We start from the raw sequence: 20,718 nt of genomic DNA, 5'->3' as shown, positions 1-20,718 counted from the left end.
GTTTGTATTGTTAATAATGAAATGGATTGGTTATAGGATGTGATAAGTACTGGGAAGGAAATCAATAGGGTATTGTGATAGAGAATAAGATGGTGGGGTATAGGGCATAGTCCTATAGACAGCTTGGTCAGGGAAGCCTCCTGTGAGCTGAACTTGAGTGATGACACAGCTGAGTTAAGCAGAAAATGAATTTATTACAATGTCTAGGGTAGCTCAGAGAATTTTGGAAGGACCAGGGAAACAGAGACAACCCCAAATTATACCACCAAACAGTTATTGTAAAGACACTATTGCTACCACTATTGGGTAGGTGTAGATGCCATGGCTTGCACCACCAACACTGGTTATAGGCCATGGCTACCCAGTCTACCCTCACTCTACCTCTGCAAGCTGCCACCACCCTCGCAGAATGGGGTCTGCAGTGGCCCTGCTGCTTTGCATCCCAGCACATGATTGGCTGAGCCTGCTCATGTTCTCATGCTGTGACTGCAAGGGAGGCTGGGAAACAAGTGTGTGGCACTCTCATCTCCTTTGGTAGAATGTGGGCTCTGGTTCCTGAGTTGGAGGATTCCCCAAAGCTTGCCAGGTAGGGGGTTCCGCTGCAGGAGACTCAAAGGGTGACCCTTATGTCAGAGGCATATGCACGAGAGCAACTCCATCTTGAATAGGAGCTGGGTAGCATGAGGCTAAGACCTACTGGGCTGCATTCCCAGACAGTTAAGGCACTGTAAGTCACAGGATGAGATAGGAGGTCAGCACAAGATACAAGTCATAAAGACCTTGCTGAAAAACAGGTTGCAGTAAAGATTTTGGCTAAATCCCACCAAAACCAAGATGGCAATGAGAGTGACCTCTGGTCATTCTCACTGCTGCACTGCCACCAGCGCCATGACAGTTTACAAATGCCATGGCAACATCAGGAAGTTACCCTATATGGTCTAAAAAGAAGAGGCATGAATCATCCACCCCTTGTTTCACATATAATCAAGAAATAACTGTAAAAATGGGCAACCATCTATGGAGTAGCCATTCTCTTATTCCTTTACTTTCCTAATAAACTTGCTTTCACTTTACTCTCTGGACTTGCCCTGAATTCTTTCTTGCACGAGATCCCAGAACCCTCTCTTGGGGTCTGGATCAGGACCCCTTTCCTGTAACACAGAGACCCATGGAGTAAGGAACACGTAGTGTCACTGGGCCTTAGCAGCTTACATCTAATAGGTAGTGGTGCTTTAAGAAAGGCCTGACTGCTTTCCTCTTAGACAATGATTTTTTTTTAAAAAGTGCTGAATTTGGAAGCAACTAGTTCTCAATGTGATGAGAGGCTAGGAACTATTTTTTACACATCATTTAGTTTGTGCAGGTGTGGGGTAGCATGTTTCTCCCCTGTTTATCACGGACTTGCATTCCTGTTGGAAATGCCCTAGCCATTGTCAATGCTTATAATTGCTTCTTGTTACAGCCACGTGGGGCTTATTGTCCATGATCTTGTTGCAAAGTTTATTGTTTATCTTATACAGTCTCCAGGAAGCTGCATGCGGAAATCTCTCAGCCTTACCAGGAAGTCTGACTTAAAGGGACAGCCTCCAGGGCAGAGCCCTAACTGGGAGGAGGTGCTGAGCTTCCAACCAGGACCAGTTGCCTTGGTGGGAATTGGAAGCCCTTTCTGCCTATCTCATTTGGTTTGGTATTTTCCAGCGTTTTGGTGATTACTTTCTGATTCTGAATTAAGGGAGAAAAAGTGGCAATACCAATTCTTCAAGTACACATGACACACCCAAAACAAAACAAAACAAAACAAAAAACCACTTTCACTGGTGTTTAGGCAGAATGAACGCTCTGAGTCATGGGACATACATGCTTTTAAATCTCTTGGTTTCTTGGGGATATTTTCATAGAAGTCTGAAACTTTTTAGATGGATACAGGGATTTCAGGGAAGTCAGCATTGTGAGATTTAAAAAATAAATATGACTTAAGTTTTAACTATGCTCTCATTTTTTTTCTCTATTGGAAGGAAGAAGGGAAATGGGAAACTGCAAGTTTCTGTTTTCTTCTTAGATGCCCAGTTGACAGTCAAATCAGGATAGAAAAATCAAACTATGGATTTCAAATTTGGTACGGCTTTTCAATTTGCTAGGAAGAAAATTTGAACCAGTTTCCAATATCACACCAAAAAATTGCCTCTTCTGTTTGAAAAAAGAAAAAAATGTTACTATGCCTTTGTTTTTTAAAAACATTTTATTATGGAAAAATTAAAACCTATACAAAAATAGAAACAATGGTATGATGGCCCAAAGTCCCCGTCATCCTTCGTTCTGCCTTTTCTTTGAGACGGAGTCTTGCTCTGTTGTCCAGGCTGAAGTGGCATGATCTTGGCTCACTGCAACCTCTGCCTTCTGGGTTCAAGTGATTCTCCTGTCGCAGCCTCCAGAGTATCTGGGATTATAGGCACACACCACCGTGCCCAGCTAATATATACATATATATTTAGTAGAGATGGGGTTTTGCCATGTTGGCCAAGCTTGTCTTGAACTCATGACCTCAGCTGATCCTTCCGCCAAAGTGTTGGGATTACAAGCGTGAGCCACGGTGCCCAGCCTGTTCTGCTTTTAAATACTTTGTGTCAGTTAGTATCCTACCATCCTCCCTGCAACCCTGCTAGGGATAAAGGAGTCATTCCTGTTTTACAGATAAGGAAACTAAAGATCAAGGAAATTAAGAAGTGACTTACCAGGTCATTCAACTTGTAAATAAATGGCAGAGCCAAAAATCACAGAGCCCAAATATTAATTTACTGTTAACTATTCCAGCCAGGTGGTTGTTCCCAGAAATTATCCCTAAAGAGTTATCTGAAGTCAAAATAATGGTGAGAAACTTTTTAATAAGAATGATTCTTGCTTTTGTTATATATTTTTAACTTGGAAATTCAGTGTGTCAAGTGCTGTTTTTTGATATAGGCAGGTTTCTTTTAAAAATCCTCCTGAGTATTCATGTAAGTGTCAGAAATACCACCCCCACCCCCATATTCAAATTTTCCACTTCTAACCAACTTTGACAGTACAATGCCAAATAGTAAGTCTCATTTCCAAGTAAGGAAGCCCTTTAGCGGATAGATATCAGCTAATCAGTTTTTAAACTTTTTTTTCTTCCTAAAAATTGGGCAGAAGTCAGTAACCCACAGATGGGAGTTTCACTTTTAACTGACAGTGTAAGGAAGGGGACTTGACAGTTTCTTGAAAAAGCTGCACCCAGGGTGTTCATATTTCTAAGAAATAACTGTATGAGCTTATTTGCAAGCGGTCCCTGTCTGCTTCATGCAGAAATTCTTCAGGTGGGTCTTGCTTCTTGTGTTAGTCAAGGAGGCAGAACTGCAGCGACCAGGCCAGTAGCTGCTTTACACCATTCATCAGAAGACGGCTTTATTTTATTTTATTTTTTTGCATTCACTTTTAAAAATAGCTGCCCATGTGTCAGTTGCCAAAATAATGTGAGGAATCTGGTTATACAAGTTCAGATTTGTTTAGAGAGAATAAAGACCAAGCTCAGGCGATTGCCTGTAACAAAACCAGTAAGATAAGCACTCAAGATTAGCCATGACTGGCAATCGTTGAGACTTCCATGTTCCAGCATCATTTATTTTTAGTTCCTGTGTTGAAACCATAGATGAAGACTTTTCTATTTATTCATTCTTGACCTTGGGCAGCCAGGTCTGCTCCCACATTCTTCTCATCATTTTATAATCTTGTTGAGCTGGGATACTAAGCAGGGCTCTCCAAGAGCATCAACATTTTCAAATGTTCAGAGTCTCTTGAGTTGAACCACCTTGAGTCCAATAGGCCTTGGCCTGGGAAAGTGTCTGGACGCCCCTGCTCCATTTGTCTAGGGTTCATGGTGAAGCGGGGCAGAGGAGTTGCTCAAGTTTTACTTGGATTAACCACCCTTCCAGCTCTGAGGAGTAGATAAAGACTTTCAATAAAAGTGCATGACTGTGAGCAGCTCCCAGGCTCTAATTTGATGTTCTTTTTATTTCTCACTGACTTGCTGTGCTTTTTGCCTCCCTGACAGCGTAGTAACACCCAAATTTTGTTTCTCCTTAGTCTTACCTAAATTTGCTTTTGAATTTTTGTTTTTCCTTAATCTTACCTTAGAAACCTAACATCTGAGAAATAATAATCTTATGATATTGGAACCTTGGTTAAGCCAGTGTGCAATATACTATTTTAATTTGGTCACTGCTACCATCCCATTTGAGATTTTTGTAGAGAACAGGGTCTCACATTGTCCAGGCAGGTCTTGAACTCCTGGGCTCAAGCCATCCTTGTGTCTCTGCCTCCATAACCACCGGGATTACAGGTGTGAGGCACCGCACTGGGCCATGAGATTTTTTTACTACCTGTTTTTAAATTCAGTTTGTGGAATTTTAAAATTTGAAGTATCAAATGAGATATGTTTAAAGACCTTGAAATTCCCTTTCCAACTGTAAGGTTTTGTGAAATTTCTGACTTGCTGAGTACAAATAAGAAAGACATTAAGAAGCCAGGATAAAGCTCAAATGGAAAGAATCATCGTTGCTTGCCAACTTTTAATGAAGAAGTAATTCTGCTAAAATCTAAATATTTTATTTTATGTAAATGAAATTCTCACAACCCTGATGAGTATGTTCCTTATAATATCTTTGTTAAGGAAATTGCTTGGAACTTCTCAACAGAAAATACCCTCAGATATATCGAACAAGAACACAGGAAGCATGGTTCTGGTTCTAGTGATGCCATGACACTTTTGGTGGCATCTTAGTTAGATCCCAGTTTTGGTGCTAATCTCTTTAGAGCCCAACAAGAGGGACTGTTACCAGTTTGGTTATGTAACCAGCTGTGGGAAAACAGAGTTCATCTTTGCATCGTAGGCACCTTGTAGGTAGTTTCCTGTGTATAAATATATGATTCAGCTCTATACACCAAAAGAAAAATACCATACCCTGAGAACCTACGCCCCCAGAATTTTGTATTTTTTTCCCCCTTTTAACATTTCTCTCCAATCTATGTAGAATTTATGTTGGATAAGTATGAAGAAGGGCTTTAAAATGAGACTTTTCTTTCCAAGAGGCAAGTGAATTGTCCCATTGTTAGCAATCCTTCTCTAGTGGTTTGTGCTCTGATATGTCAGATTCTTGAATATCCCAGAGGAGGTTTCTGGCTGTCTCTTCTGAGGGCTGTATGCTTGTAGCAGGATCTCTGAAGTAAGCTTGCTGGGCCCCACTCCTAACCAACTTTACCACCTCTAGGCCACATGCCATGGGGAGGTGTACACCACCTTTTTGAGTCTCAGTTTTTTTTAATCTGCAAAAAGAGAGATGATAATAAGGCCTCCTTTGGGACCATTGTGAGGATCACATGGGAAAATACATGGTAAGTGCTCATATTAAAACATAAAAAATCCTTGGTCACTCTGGTTTCAATAATTGTGGCTGTATGATATATTAATATCTGCACACAGGTGCACTTTCATCATGAGTTATCAACATTGGCAGAGGTAAGAGGAATGGACAATGAGAAGTGACATTTCAAGCATATCTTTCGTATTTGCTAAATGTCCACAGGGCAGGTGGCTAAATGAGTTAATTTCCTTCCATACCATAGCATGCTCTGCAGTAAGAGGTCGAAAACAACGTGACAGGGAAAGATGCCCTGGATGTTAAATGAAAAAAGCAAGTGGTAGAACAATGTTATCATTCTGTTTTTGAAAAAAATAAGATGTTACACCCAGCAACTCGTGTTTTTAGACAGAAGGAAATGTCTGGAAGGATTACCACCAGAGGGTGCAAACCGGTGGCCCTGTACAATACTTCTTATGGTGATGAATAGTTGCCAGCATTTACAATTGACAGATTTTACATAAGACCCTGAATTTCAGGGTCTTATGTAAAATTAGAATGTCTGGTCACCCTGGGCCATTAACCCCTTAGGAACCCGAAAAGCTGGAACTGACCTAAGACAAAAACTCTCAATGGTGCCCCAGTGCCCACCTGGCCTTTTCTTTCAAGTACCTGACCCCTGGTCCTAAATCCATTTGGGTTAATAAGCCTCTGTCTACATCTGGCTTTTTAACCCCAGTGCGTCCAGCAAATGGGATCGGGATAGAAAAAAAAGTAGGGCCTTTGGGAAGACTCACTTTTTACTTTATATACTTCTGTGTGGTTTGAATGTGTGACAGTGTGCTATGTTACTTTTAAAATGTAAAAACCTATACATAAACATGTTTGAATACTTGGTAGTATCCTAGATACCATAGAGAAAACTGTTCCTTTTGATATCCCATTATAAAGCTCAAAATGAATGTGGACCTTGAGGATCAGAGCCTCTTACTATTGAAATTCTCCTCTTGAAGTGCCTTCTTCATGGACCCATTTCAATCCGGGAGTTATTGCTTCTGGTCAGAGCAAGGGCATCAGAGGAGACAGCCGTGCCCTGTTCTTGCCTTGCTTTTTGCAGGCTGCATCCCTTTCCCCTGCCAGGACATCTGTTGGCCCTCTCTCTGTCCCTCCCTACTCCACTGCTACCTGCCCTGGAGCCCCTCAAGTTTCACCTCTTCCACAAAGTGCTGCAGCCCACAGGTTTCAGTTCTTCTTTCCCATTCAGTCAGCAGCCGGAAGTTAGGCTGAATCATTCTAGGATTTGTTCATGTGAATTTTCCCTTCCTCCCCGCAAAAGAAAGAAAACATAGTATGCCCTGGTCATCTCACATTTCCAATGAATCCTCACTGGGGTGAAGCTGGCCTTGGCTGCTAGGACTCCTCGAAGTGACTTGTCAGAAAATCCTCCAAGAGAGGAGTGGCTGGGTGATGCAGCCTCCCTCGTTTCCCAGGGCACTGTCTTTCTTCATCGGCTGAGTTGTCCCCGAAGCTGGCTAATCTCAAGTTGTTTACAGGCTTGTTCAAATTCAGGACCCTTCCTGTGTAGGAGGCTGGAACAAGAGGCCTTAGGAATACCTGCCCTTACCCCTCCCCCAGCCACCACTTAACTAGCTTGCTTTGTGGGGAGTCAGGCTTTAGGAAGTAGGGAATCCCAAGGACAATCTGAAACCCACTTCTCGGTGGACACTGCCATTTGATCTGCCACTCATTACTGAGTGCTTCCAGGTGCTAGCTCCTTGGTGACCCAGATGCTTGCCTGAAAGGCAGTGATTTCACTTCCTCCTTTCTCTAAGCAGGTGTGATTCCCTCACACTTTTTGAAGCAAGACCCAAGCCTGTCAGAGCAGCCTCCAGACCTATTAACGTACTTGGTTTCTTCCAAAATACCCCGTAGTTCTGCACTGCCTTGCTGTTGAGTTGCCAGTTCTTCTGCCTAGAACACCCGTCAGAAGACTGCCCATGTGTCTCTTGCTCTGAGAATCCTTCTCAGACTTTGTCCCCATGAAAAATGCATTTGCCAAGCTCGCTTATTTCCTGGACCCCTCAACACTTTTTGCAAATTCCTGGCAACGTGGATGGAGAGAGCCTGCTTTCTAATGAAAGTCTTGGATTTAATCTCCTTCTGTTAGACCAGAAGCTTATTGTTCAAATGAACCTGCTGTCTTTGCTGGGTCCCCTGACTTTACTCAGGCCTGAGACAGAGGAAGGCTCTTAAAAATCCATGCATTTGTAAGAAGGCCTCAGGAAACCCTGGGCTAAATCTTAGCCACTAAAATTTGTAATTAGGAAGATTTTTGTAAGTCAAATACTACCCCATTAGATAACTAAAAGAAATAAATCAATAATTGAGAACTACACTAGAGTTATGTCTCCTTGAGTTTGAGACCCTCTGCCAATGTGCAAGGAGGGTGAGAGTGCTGGTTTGTTTGTGGGGAAGGAGTGAGCCAGGCATAGTTTTCAATCTGAAACCTTATAGTTTCCTATGAGACAGTCTCCCTTACCCAAGAGGTCTGGGTTTTTTATAAGGCAAGGAACTGGAGCAAGACGTTCATTCTGGTGAGATCCCCACTTCATAAAACAAGAAATGTCAGCCATGAGTTATTTCCATAATAGCTCTGAGCAGGAAGACCTCTTACCCATGACAAAAGTTGAAAGGGAGGTTTCCAGAAGCAGCTACTTTGAAAGGGCTCTGAAGGGAAGATGCCAGGTTTGCATAAGACAAAAAGAAACGGATGGGTGTGTAGTTGCTTTTGAACTGCGACTCAGTATGGGCTCTGTATCCCGGGCACTGATTCTTGGTTAAAGTTCAAGTAGATCATTGATTCCTCTTTGAAGACCCAACGCTCTCCTCCCAATGTCCCTTCTCCTAGTGATGCTTTCTTTTCTACTTCACCCTGATGTTTGGGTCTGCAAAGCTGCAGGCAGCACACCTGCTGCAGCCGACGGGATGCTTCACATTGCTTTTGGTGGGGACCCAGTGAGCACTGTTTGTCTCTCACAGGCTGGGGATTGTCAGTCAGAAACTGAACTTCTGGTTTACCTTTGAATGCTCAAAGAGTGCTTTGCAAAAACAGCAATAGTAGGAGAGGTGGGGAGCTCTTGACTGGTGCGGCTCTCAGCCTCTGACACTTGTAACTGATGGCCCCTGTCACTTCCTGTCATGCAGCCCAAGTGGCGGGGAGGAGTTCCTTCAGGGAAACTATGCTCAGCCCTGTTCAGAGAATCCTATGCACAGGGCTCCACTGCAGTTAGGAGCCGGCGAGTCCGGGTGGATGAGGTCAGAGCGCCCCATGGTGTGGTGCTGCCTCTTTGTCCCTGCGCAGGTAAGCCCCCTGCTGCTGAACCTGGGATGGGCCAGCTCTCAACTCCCACCCGAGCCAGCCGGGTTGGGGGGCGGTGCCAGGATCTGAGGTGTGGGAGGACGCAGTGTTCTTTTTACCTTCCAAGACACTGATCAGAGAACTGCTGTTAAAAGCACCTGGGATGATGGAGCCAGATTCCCGCCTCACTTTAGTATGAATCAGAAGAGCACTGTGTGGCTGTGTTTAAGACCGCAGATGGCTTTGCTTGGTTGCGAGGGTGAGCTGAGTGGCGCGCATAGCTGTCAGGGCCTCCTTTAGCATATGTGATTGGAGGGGAACAAAGGGAAGGGCTTTTCACGCTGTGCTCTGCAATGCTACTATTTTAATTTTTGTAAGAGGATGATTTTGATTAATGGGAAGGAAAAGAGAGAAAAGAAGATGCATCCGCCTTCTGTTTTATTGTTGCTATTTAATCACAAAGTGGATTTCCAAGATCTTCTCTTTTTCTTTGGATTGGAAGATGGCTAAACTAGGTTTTAGAAGTTCATGCTGCTTGAAGCAACTGTTTTGTAGGTTTCCCTAAAGTGATCCTGGTGTTTTTGAGTCTGTTTGTTATTGGGAGAATGAAGTCAGATATTATCAGTGGAGACTCAGACTTGATACCATTCTCATTAAGAACATCGTTGTTTGGTTTGGGTTATTTTGGAAAGAGTGTCTGGAAATGTTATGTTTCCATGGGTTGAAGAATGGTTAGGAGCTCTGAAGGTTACTTTCCCTATCCCTTTATTTGTTTTTTTTGGGGAGGTAGTTGTTAAAGTTTTGGATAAGCCAAAACTGTTCTTTGTTTGTTTATTTTTGTTTTTTGAGACAGAATCTTACTCTGTCATCCAGGCTGGAATACAGTGGTGCAATCACAGCTCACTGCAATCTTGACCGCCTGGGCTCCAGCAGTCCTCTTGCCTCAGCCTCCTGAGTAGCTGGGACTACAGGCATACACCACCATGCCCTGCTAATTATTTCATTTTTTTGTGGAGATGTGGGTCTCACTATGTTGCTCAGGCTCGTCTTAAACTCTGAGCTCAAGCAATCCTCCTTGAGCTCAAGCTTCAGCCTCCCAAAGTGCTGGGGTCAGAGGCATGAGCCACTGCACCTGGCTTGCCAAAACTGTTTTTTAAAGGCAATGTCCATTGCTTTTTCTATTCTTCTCATCACAACTATGTTCCTGGGACTGATTTCTGTAACCCTGATTCCAGCTTTTGTGTATGACCATTGTGTATGACCATTCTAGACATACATTTTTTTCAAATTTTTTATTGTGGTAAAAATACATGTAACACATAATTTACCATCTTGACTATTTTAAGTAAATAGCTTAGTGGTATTAAGTACATTCATAATGTTGTACAACCATCACTACCATCCATCTCCAGAACTCTTTTCACCTTGCAAAACTGAAACTCTATATCCGTTAAACAATAACTCTCCATTCTTCCCTCCCCCATCAACTGGCAACCACCATTCTACTTTCTGTCTCTATGATTTTGATTACTCTAAGTATCTTATATAAGTAGAGTCAAACAGTATTTGTCTTTTTTTGACTGGCTTATTTCCCTTAGCATAATGTCTTCTGGGTGCATTCATGTTGTAATATGTGTCAGAATTCCCTTCCTTTAAGAATATTCTGGTTTAAAAAAAAAATTAAAGCAAAATTCAAAATTCAAAAAAAAAAAAGAATATTCCATTATTGCATATGGTGGTAATATTGTATGGAGCTCTGAAGGTAACAGAGAAACAAATACTCAATTTCTCTGTGAATATATGACACTGTTGCATAATTATATATAGTACATATTTTGCATTTCATTATTACCTCTAATAGTGATTGAAAACTACCCTCTGTATTACAAGGCTGAAAGATTTGAGAGCTGTTTACTGTATGCCCCACATTAAACAGGTGTTTTTTTGTCAATTAATATTGTTAAACGGTGACATACCACATTTTGCTTATCCATTCATCCTTGGATGGACCTCGGGTTGCTTTCATGTTTTAGCTGTTGTGAATAATGCTGCTATGAACATGAGTGTACAAATAATCTCTTAAGACCCTGCTTTCAGTTTTTTTCCTGTAAGTTATTGGGGTACAGCTAGTATTTGGTTACATGAATAAGTTCTTTAGTAGTGATTTGTGAAATTTTGTTGCACCCATGATCCAAGCAGTATACACTGCAACCTATTTGTAGTCTTTTATCTCTCACTGCCCTCTCACCCTTCCCCTCAAGTCCCCAAAGTCCATTGTATCATTCTTACACCTTTGCGTCCTCATAGCTTAACTCCAACATATCAGTGAGATCATAATGATGTTTGGTTTTCCATTCCTGAGTTACTTCACTTAGAATAATAGTCTCCAATCTCATCGAGGTTGCTGTAATGCCGTTAATTCATTCTTTCTTATGGCTGAGTAGTAGTCCATTCTGTAAATATACCACAGTTTATTTATCCACTCCTTGATTGATGAGTGTTTGGGTTTGTTCCATGATTTTGCAGTTGTGAATTGTGCTGCTATAAACATGCATGTGCAAGTATCTTTTTCGTATAATGACTTCTTTTCCTCTGGGTAGATAGCCAGTAGTGGGATTGTTGAATCAAATGGTAGTTCTACTTTTAGTTCTTTAAGGAATCTCGACACTGTTTTCCATAGTAGTTGTATTAGTTTACATTCCCACTACCTGCTTTTTGTTTTTTTGAGTATATACCCAGAAGTAGTATTGCTAGAACATACAGTAATTCTATTTTTAATGTTTTGAGGAACCACCATACTGTTTTCCACAGTGGCTATTCCATTTTATATTCCCACCTACAGTGCACAAGGGTTCCAGTTTCTCGACATCCTCCCCAACACTTCTAATTTTGATTTTTTTTTCCAATAGTAGCCATTCTAATAGGTGTGAAGTGGTATCACCTTATAGTTTTGATTTGAATTTCTCTGATGATTAGTGATGTTGAGCATCTTTTCATGTGCATTATTGACCATTTGTATGTCTTTTTTGCAGAAATGTCTGTTCAAGTCCTTTGCTCACTTTTGAATTGGGTTGCTTATTTTTTTGTTACTGAGTTTTAAGAGTTCTTTACATATTCTGAATATTAATCCCTTTTCAGTATATTATATGCAAATATATTATCCCATTCTTTGTGTTGCCTTTTTGTTTTGTTACACTGTTTAGACATACTTTTGTTTGTTTGTTTGTTGTTTTTTGTTTTTAAGGAGACAGGGTCTTTCTCTGTTGCCCAGGCTCGAGTGCAGTGGCACAATCATAGCTCATTGCAGCCTTGAACTCCTGGGTTCAAGGGATCCTCCCACCTCAGCCTCCCGAGTAGCTGGGACTACAAGTGTACACCACCATACCCGGCTAATTTTTTAACTTTTTTGTCAAGACCAGGTATTGCAGTGTTGCCCAGACTCATCTTGAACTCCTGGCCGTAAGTGATCCTCCCACGTTGGCCTTCCAAAGTGCTAGGATTATAGACATGAGCCACTGCATGCCCCTCAGACGTATATTTTTAATACTTTGATGTGACTGGGGTAATTTCAGCCTTTCCCCATCTCACTCACCTCACTATTTGCTCTCTTGATGAATAATTTTTGAGCCTTTCAAGTATGAAAGTTGACAACATTCAAATGATTGATTACATGTCAGTGATAGTCAATGTAATGTTAATAACGATATAATACGATAATAACTTACATTTATTAGATGCTTAGCTAAATACTTTACTCATATTTGGTCATAAAAGTCTTACAACACTGTAGGGATTGGCTATTATCATTATTCTTATTTTGCAGATGGCAAAAAACTGAGATTTACAGAAGATAAATAATTTGTCTAGGTCACCTGAATGGTTAAGTAGTGGATCAGGTTTCAAATCCAGGAAGAATGGATTCAGAAATGATGTTTTTAGCCATTAGGTGCTATGTGATGACTTTAATGTGGGGTCCTTCCCAGATCTCCTATTATGTGCAACATCTGCAGTAACACTTTCCTTTCCAACGATTTGGTAAGTTGTCCCATTTTGGTGAATGTTTGCTGTGGTCCAGTCAGTGCCTAAGTAAGAGGCACCTATGACAAGTCACTACTTTCTCTGGACTCAGTTTCCCCACTTGTCAAATCAGAGATGTCTCTAAACTCAATTTAGCTCAGATATGAGTCTAAAGTATGCAAATATTTTGCACAAAAAGTCAAAAATAGTTTTCACATCTGCCCTATTTCAAAGTCAAATGATTTAATGAATGATTTAATGCATGTGTTTAAGCACCCATTTCCCAAGGATATCAACTAGAACTCAAAATATAATTGGCTTACTAACTACTTTAGTCTGCTTATGAACATATATATATATATATATATATATTTTTTTTTTTTTTTTTCTTTTAGAGACAGTTTTGCTCTGTCATCCATGCTGGAGTGCAGTGGCATGATCATAGCTCACTGTAGCCTTGACTTCCTGGGCTCAAGTGATCCTCCCCCATCAGCCTCTGGAATAGCTCAGACCTTAGTGTGTAAGGGCTTAGCAACAACAGGGCTCTGAGGCACCTATGTCCTGAGGTAAACATGGACATAGTTTGATTTTGTGGAGGGAAGGAAGCAGCATATTCGATGGAAGGTTGAGAATGCATTTTAAAGCCGCTATTCTAGCCATGTTTTTACAGCTTGCCCAGGACGCCAAGTAGGAGCCATGGCAGGGGAAGTTGATTCAAACCAGATCCTAAAAAGGCCTCTCTTGATGGAATACTCAGACGTGTGACTCGGAGCGGGCAAGGTTAGAGTGGTGACCCCAGCTGTTCACTGGGACAGAAACAATGGGTGGCTTTAGGATCTAAATATAGACAAAGTGAATGTCACTTAGGGAAACTCGGGAAACTCGCTCCTTATACTGGCCGGGGTGGGCAGTTCTCTTGGGAAGCAGCTCCTGTGTGCCAACCCTTGCTCTGCAAGCCCTCTTTTGCTGAATATCTCTGTCCGTATTCTAGCTTCCCTGCATTCTTTGGGCACCTGCCTCAGCTTGGCAGCCTTGAAATAACTCATGACAGATCCTTATTTCCCCATCTCTCCCTTCCAAGTCTTCCTTGCAGTGCTTACCACCTCTCTCCCTTTCCTCTCACAGACCTCACACAGCCCAGGTGTCCTCATAAACCCCAGGTGTCCTCTCCAGCATATTCCTTGTGGAGCAGGGACAAGAGCACTGGGCTGGGAGTTAGGAGTCTGAGGATCAAGTTCTGGATTAACCCCAGGTGTCCTCTCCAGCATATTCCTTGTGGAGCAGGGACAGGAGCACTGGGCTGGGAGTTAGGAGTCTGAGGATCAAGTTCTGGATTTTGCAGTTAACTCTGGGCAATGCTGAACTTCTCCAGTACCAGGTTCTCCAAGCAGAACCAGTAGAGACATAGCTGTCAAGGACTGAGATCCTGGAAGTTGCAGCCTGAAGTCAAATCCTCACTGTCACTTACTCTGTGACCTTATGCAAGTTCCTTACCTCTCTGGGCCTCAGTTTCTTCACCTGCAGGATGAAGATGCTGATAGTACCTGCCTCATAGGGAATCAGGAATTTATAAAATAGTATCTGTGAAGCGCTTCAAACAGCGTATCTTGTTAGTGCTCAAAAATGCTCACTATGATTATGATTGTGATTTTTAGGAAAAAGAGACTTGTAATAGATCAGTGTTTCCCAAATTTCACTTACATTTTTCATATTCACATACCATCGGTACTATTATTTTTCAGTTACTGTATTTATTTAAATTATCTCTTTTTCATTTTTGGTTTTTTAGGTTTGGGTTTTTTGGTTTGTTTTTGGTTTTTTTTTAGACTTAGGTGCATCCTAAGCAGTAATAGTCCTGAAATCACAGGTTGGAAATGTGTTTCCTAAAACATATTATAATAAATATATGCAGGTCTATTGCATATGGTCTGAGATGATATTATATCACCAGTGGGATCCACTTTCCGTGCTTTGAGGACTGCAGAACCAGTGGCTCTGAGCATCTGAGGTCCAGGTTGATGCCTCTAGTGATTTTGACCGTACTCATCCCATCTTTCCATCAATCAGGCACTGCCTGAGAACCATCTTTGTGCTGGATTCTGCACCGGGTGCCAAGGTGGCCAAAATATGGGTCTTCATAGTCCCTGCTGTCTTCTTTGAATGGGACATTACCAGCCCAGAGAGAATTGGGGAAAGAGGGATGTACACAAAATGACCCAATTTCTGAAACTGCATCTTAAAAGTAAGAAAAGCCAGGGCCACTCTCCCTGCCTGAAACTTCTGGAGTTGGGTAAAGGAGACTGTTTCAGTCAGCGTTTGCTGAGTCACAGCTACCCCAAAACTCAGTGGCAAACAATAACAAACATTTATTCTTATGCTTATAAGTGTGCAGGTTGGCTGGGGTGGTCTGTCCTACGTGGGTTCATTCTGGACAGTGCTACCCACATATATATTCTTCTCTTGTGGAGCAAGCAGAAACACATGATGTCTCTTAAGATGTAGGCTCAGAGTTGGTACACCATCTCTTGCACCTCACAGGATCAAGCCATGGAGGTCAGGAAAAGGCATAAATATTTGCTGAAGAATAAATATATCTACCATCAAGCTCATCACCGTTTACTTACTGAACCCACATTTACTGAGTGCATATTGTGTGAAGCATTCTGCATGTTGCTGGGAGTGGGGGATGTTAAACATAGTAACAGTAAGTGATGAAGGTGATGAGAACGCCTATCCCAAGGCCTGGCATGTATTAGGTCCTAAATGAATATATGATGAATGATGATCTACTGGTACCTCTTAAGTGCTGACTAGTGATGAGTATTTCACTGGGATTATTTCATCTTATCTTCCTAGCCCTCTTGGGCAGATACAGCAAGCTCGGGTCAGACAAGTGCAAGGCTGTTAAATGCTTATGATCTTCTGATATGAGAAAGGGAGAGTTGATGGAGGCACAGCAGCAGGGAGAGGCCACATGCCATGAGACCATCCCTGATGCTGGGGAGAGAGGCAGGCTCTGCACCAGTCAAGCACAGGTTCAAATCCCTTAGGTGTATATTTCCATGAACACTTTGTGGACTGTTTTGGGCACCAACCCTTCAAGCACCCGCACATACTAAGAATTTAGCATGGTGCTTGGTCTGTCATAGTTTCACTAAACCACCAGCCCTCTGCCTTCCTGAGTTCACGTGTGTCTTTGAGTGTTCTCTTTAGAAACCTGCACATAGTTGTGAAAATGTCTGTACAGCCCCCTGGCTCCTGGTGAAGAACTCTGCTCTAATTTTTCACTCCATCCATTCTCCCTTGTCCTTCTTTCTCTCTTAAGAAACTACTCCAGAAGCGAAGCGGTGTTTTTCTTTGTTTGTATGCCAGTGTCAGGTGCAGGGTATGACTCGTATTAGCTGCCCAATGAGTGTTTTCTAGATGAGTGAGAGAATAAAGATGACAGTGTTGATGATACCTTGTTTGCATGTGCATAGCATCAGGGAATTTTTGAACTGAATGAGATAGAACATGCATGTGCATGTGTCATTATGATAGAATGATTTCTGTTCCTTTGGGTATATATCTAGTAATGGGATTGCTGGGTCAAATGATATTTCTGTTTTAAGGTCTTTCAGGAATCACCACACATTGCATCCAACCCCTTTATTTTCTGGATTATAAAACTGAGACCGAATTATAAACCTTACCCAAAGGCATACAGCTAATAATAATAATAATAATATCATTATCATTATTATAATTAACATTCCCCCCCAAGCAGGTACAATTAGATCTCATTCCCTCAGTACCTTTTCAGAATACAGGATCCATTCTGATTTGTCAGTTTTATGGATCACATTGCACAACTGAGTTTTCTTGTCCCTCATATCTGAAGCCAAAGACATGGATGACAGAAACATATTCCACATCTCAACTGCAGAACCATTATGGTGTGAGCCCCTTAAGGCAAAGTGCTTGTCACCTCACCTCTTTCTCTGGATCTCCCCTTTCCACTCTGTCCTTCAGTTCTCGCCCAGATCTGTGTATATGGACTGCGGAGGTGGGGACATTTGTGCTGAGGCTGGTCAAGCTGTGGGTGGATGGTGGATTACGGACAGAGCAAGGGAGGAATTTGTTCCTGCAGAGTCCTGGAAATCTTATTTGGAGCTGTTCTTCTATTCTTAGTTTTGAAGGCACTTTGTTCTCTGGTGCATTGTTTTAACAGCCACCAGGAAATCAGTCCCCGCTCGGGGTCACTGGTGTCTGCCTGTGGCCGCCCAGGTGGGAAGTGTACTGGTTTGTTGCAGGGTTGATCCTTTGTCATCAGGATCATTGTAGCCCTTTCTCCTCTTGTTGCCCAGCCTGTCTGCATGGGGCAGGGAAAGGTAAGAAGGAAAAAGAGATTCCAGTGAGTCTCTTTTGCTTTATAGCAATGATTAACTGTACACTTCTTGTGTTCCTTTAAGTGCAGGGGTACATGTGCAGGTTTGTTTTATAGGTAAACTTGTGTCATGGGGGTTTGTTCTATCAATTATTTCATCACTAAGGATTAAGCCCAATACCCATTAGTTATTCTTCCTGATCCTCCCTGTCCTCCCACCCTCCACCCTCTATGTGTCCCCAGTGTGCGTTGTTCGCCTCTATGTGTCCATGTGTTCTCATCATTTAGCTCCCACTTATAGGTGAGAACATACAGTATTTGGTTTTCTGTTCCTGCATTAGTTTGCTAAGGATAATGGCCTCCAGCTTCATCCATGTTCCTGCAAAACACATGATCTCATTCTTTTTATGGCTGCATAGTATTCCATGGTGTATATGTACAACGTTTTCTTTATTTAGTCTACTGTTGATGGGCATCTAGGTTGATTCCATGTCTTTGCTATTGTGAATAGTGCTACAACGAACATACATGTGCATGTGTCATTATGATAGAATAATTTATATTCCTTTGGGTGTATACCCAGTAATGGGATTGTTGGATCGAATGGTATTTCTGTTTTTAGGTCTTTCAGGAATCGCCACACTGATTTCCATAGTGGTTGAACTAGTTTACATTCCCACCAAAAGTGTATAAGCAAACAACTACATTTATTTCTATGTAAAAAGAAAGATGCTAAAATCCAGACCTCCATAGCACTGTGCTTTCTGGAGCAGTGTTGTCCAGTAGAAGTAGAATGTTAGCCAGGTGCCGTGGCTCAGGCCTGTAATCTGAGCACTTTGGGAGGCTGAGACAGGTGGATCACCTGAGGTCAGGAGTTCGAGACCAGCCTGACCAACATGGTGAAACCCCATCTCTACTAAAAATACAAAAAATAACCGTGGTGGTGTGTGCCTGTAATCCCAGCTACTCAGGAGGCTGAGGCAGGAGAAATGCTTGAACCCACAAGGTTGAGGTTGCAGTGAGCAAGATCGTACCACTTCACTCCAGCCTGGCGACAGAGCGAGACTCTGTCTCCAAAAAAAAAAAAGTGAATTTAAACAGTCACATGTACCTAGTGGCTCCCACATTGGACAGCACAACTCTAGAGATTTGATCTTATTAGAAAAATATCAATTTAAACTTGACCAGGGTATCATTTCTCACCTACCACACTGGCAGAAATTAGAAAGTTGGATAATGCTGTTCGAGGAGGGGAACAGAACCTTTTATACATGGCCAGTAGGAGTATAAATTAGAGCAGGCTTTATGGAGGCCAGTTGGCAATGTTTAGCAAACTTACAAATACGCATTCCCTTGACCCCAACCGTTCTGTTTCTGGATATTAATGCTACAGAGTCTCTTATGCATGTAGGCTGGTTTATGTAGAAGGATATTCGCTGCAGCAGAAGATTGGAAACTACATACATACTCAGTCAATAGGGACTTAAATAAATACGTTATTGCACATTTTAAAACTGTAATTTGTATTTTATTTTATTTATTTATTTATTTTTTTGAGATGGAGTCTTGCTCTGTCGCCCAGGCTGGAGTGCAGTGGCCGGATCTCGGCTCACTGCAAGCTCCGCCTCCCAGGTTTACGCTATTCTCCTGCCTCAGCCTCCCGAGTAGCTGGGACTACAGGCGCCCGCCACCTTGCCCGGCTAGTTTTTTTTTTTTTTTTGGATTTTTTAGTAGAGACAGGGTTTCACCATGTTAGCCAGGATGGTCTCGATCTCCTGACCTCGTGATCCGCCCATCTCGGCCTCCCAAAGTGCTGGGATTACAGGCTTGAGCCACCGCGCCCGGCCTTAAAACTGTAATTTGCAACTACTGAAAAAAATTGATTATTTGATAGCGTGGAAAGCTTTCCCAAATACAATGTTAAGCAAGCGTAGAGCAGTACTTATAGTGTGTTAGCATTGGATAAAATAGATGATTTGCTTATTTATGTCTAGAGCAGGTGTGGAAGAATGCAATGTCTGGGATGTGAGAGAGGTAGACATCATCATATGGTGCCTATACCCTTTTGGAATTTAATCCTGTGCATTTGTATATTACCTATTCAAAAAATGAACACCTAAAAAACAAAAAGAGAAAACTGTAAGGGAAGGGTGAATCAGAGAAGGCTTCCTAGAGAAAGTGACCTTTGGACTGGATTGTAAAAGATGCATAGGAGTCCTTCAGGCAGGAGGAAGGCTGAAGCTCAGCGGCGTGAATGAGTGGAATGGGTTTAATCATCTACATGTACCCAGCAGTGGCAGAGTATTCGGTGTATAAAAGAGCATAGTAATGGAGTTTGGACATATATGACTAGCGAGATGGGAGAGGTTTTGTGAGTAGAGTTTGGATTTAACTCTGAACCAGAGGAGCCAGAGATGGTTTGAAGGAAATGGGAAGTAACATGCTTGTATTGATATGAATGACAGCTTTGGTGGAGTGGTGAAGTGGCCTGAAAGAGTGGTTCTCAAAGTGTGATCTGAGGAGCCCTAGGAGTCCCCAAGGCCTAGAGGGTACTGACGACATAAATACAAAACAGACGTTCTTTGTATGTGTCGACCAAAATAACAAATCATAGCAGCTTTATTGCAGGAGCAGATATGTGAATCCAGCTGTCTTCTGTGCAGCCAAACATTAGAGTAGTCAAAACATAAAACAATATGACTATTTTTCTGAAAATATAGTTAATTTTTATTAAAATGTGGTAATTAGATTAGCAAGTAATATGTTTATTTTTAAAAGAATAAATATTTTTAAAATTTCTCAGTTTTGGCTGGGCACGGTGGCTCATGCCTGTAATCTAAGCACTTTGGGAGGCCAAGGTGGAAGATCGCTTGAGCCCAGGAGTTTGAGACCATCCTGTCAACATAGCGAGACTCCATCTCTACAAATAATTTTTTAAAAGGCTGGGTGCAGTGGCTTATGCCTGTAATCCCAACACTTTGGGGGCCAAAGTGGGAGGACTGCCTGAGCCCAGGAGTTTGAGACCAACCTGGGCCACCTATCAAAACCTCATTCATCTCTACCGAAAAAAATACAAAAGTTAGCTGGGCGTGGTGGCACATGCCTGTATTCCCAGCTACTTGGGAGGCTGAGGTGGGAGGATAGCTTAAGCTGGGGAAGCAGAGGTTACAGTGAGCTGAGATTGCAACACTGCACCCCAGCCTGGGTAACAGAGCTAGACTCTGTCTCAAAAAATACATATATATATATATATATATATATATGGGCATGGTAGCAGGTACCTGGTTCCAGCTACTTGGGAGGCTGAGGCAGGAGGATTGCCTGAGCCAAGGAAGTTGAGGCTGCAGTGATCCGTGATCATGCCACTGCACTCCAGCCTGGGTGAGAAAGTGAGACCTTGTCTCAAAAAAAATCTCAGTTTTATTTTCTAATATGGTACACCGTATCTATCAATACAAATTTATTTATCAATACAAACTAACCTAAACAAAAGCTCACTGGGGCCCTCACTAATTTTTGAAAGTATAAAAGCATCTTGAAATTAAAAAAAAAAAAAAAAAATCAGGAACCACTGACCTAGAAGCAGGCAGGCCCTGTGTGTTTAT

The 20,718-nt window shown here is 42.1% G+C and overlaps 1 protein-coding gene across 5 annotated transcripts in view; it reads left to right on the top strand.

Annotated features, from left to right (window-relative positions):
• Positions 1-20,718, top strand: part of ARHGEF3 (Rho guanine nucleotide exchange factor 3) — a 339,677-nt gene that overhangs the window by 138,387 nt on the left and 180,572 nt on the right. The window contains exon 1 of one of the 5 annotated variants that reach the window (XM_050781163.1): positions 8,576-8,733. The exons of the other annotated variants lie outside the window; for them this stretch is intronic. Within the exon in view, the coding sequence (XP_050637120.1) occupies positions 8,638-8,733 (96 nt within the window). The 5' untranslated portion in view covers positions 8,576-8,637. Of the gene's footprint in view, positions 1-8,575; positions 8,734-20,718 lie in introns of those variants that run through there. 5 annotated transcript variants of the gene reach the window in all.

This window comes from Macaca thibetana, chromosome 2 (genome assembly GCF_024542745.1).
Source record: "Macaca thibetana thibetana isolate TM-01 chromosome 2, ASM2454274v1, whole genome shotgun sequence".
Lineage (NCBI taxonomy): Eukaryota > Metazoa > Chordata > Mammalia > Primates > Cercopithecidae > Macaca > Macaca thibetana.
Note: the sequence above shows the minus strand (reverse complement) of the source record. Positions and strands in the feature narration are given on the sequence as shown.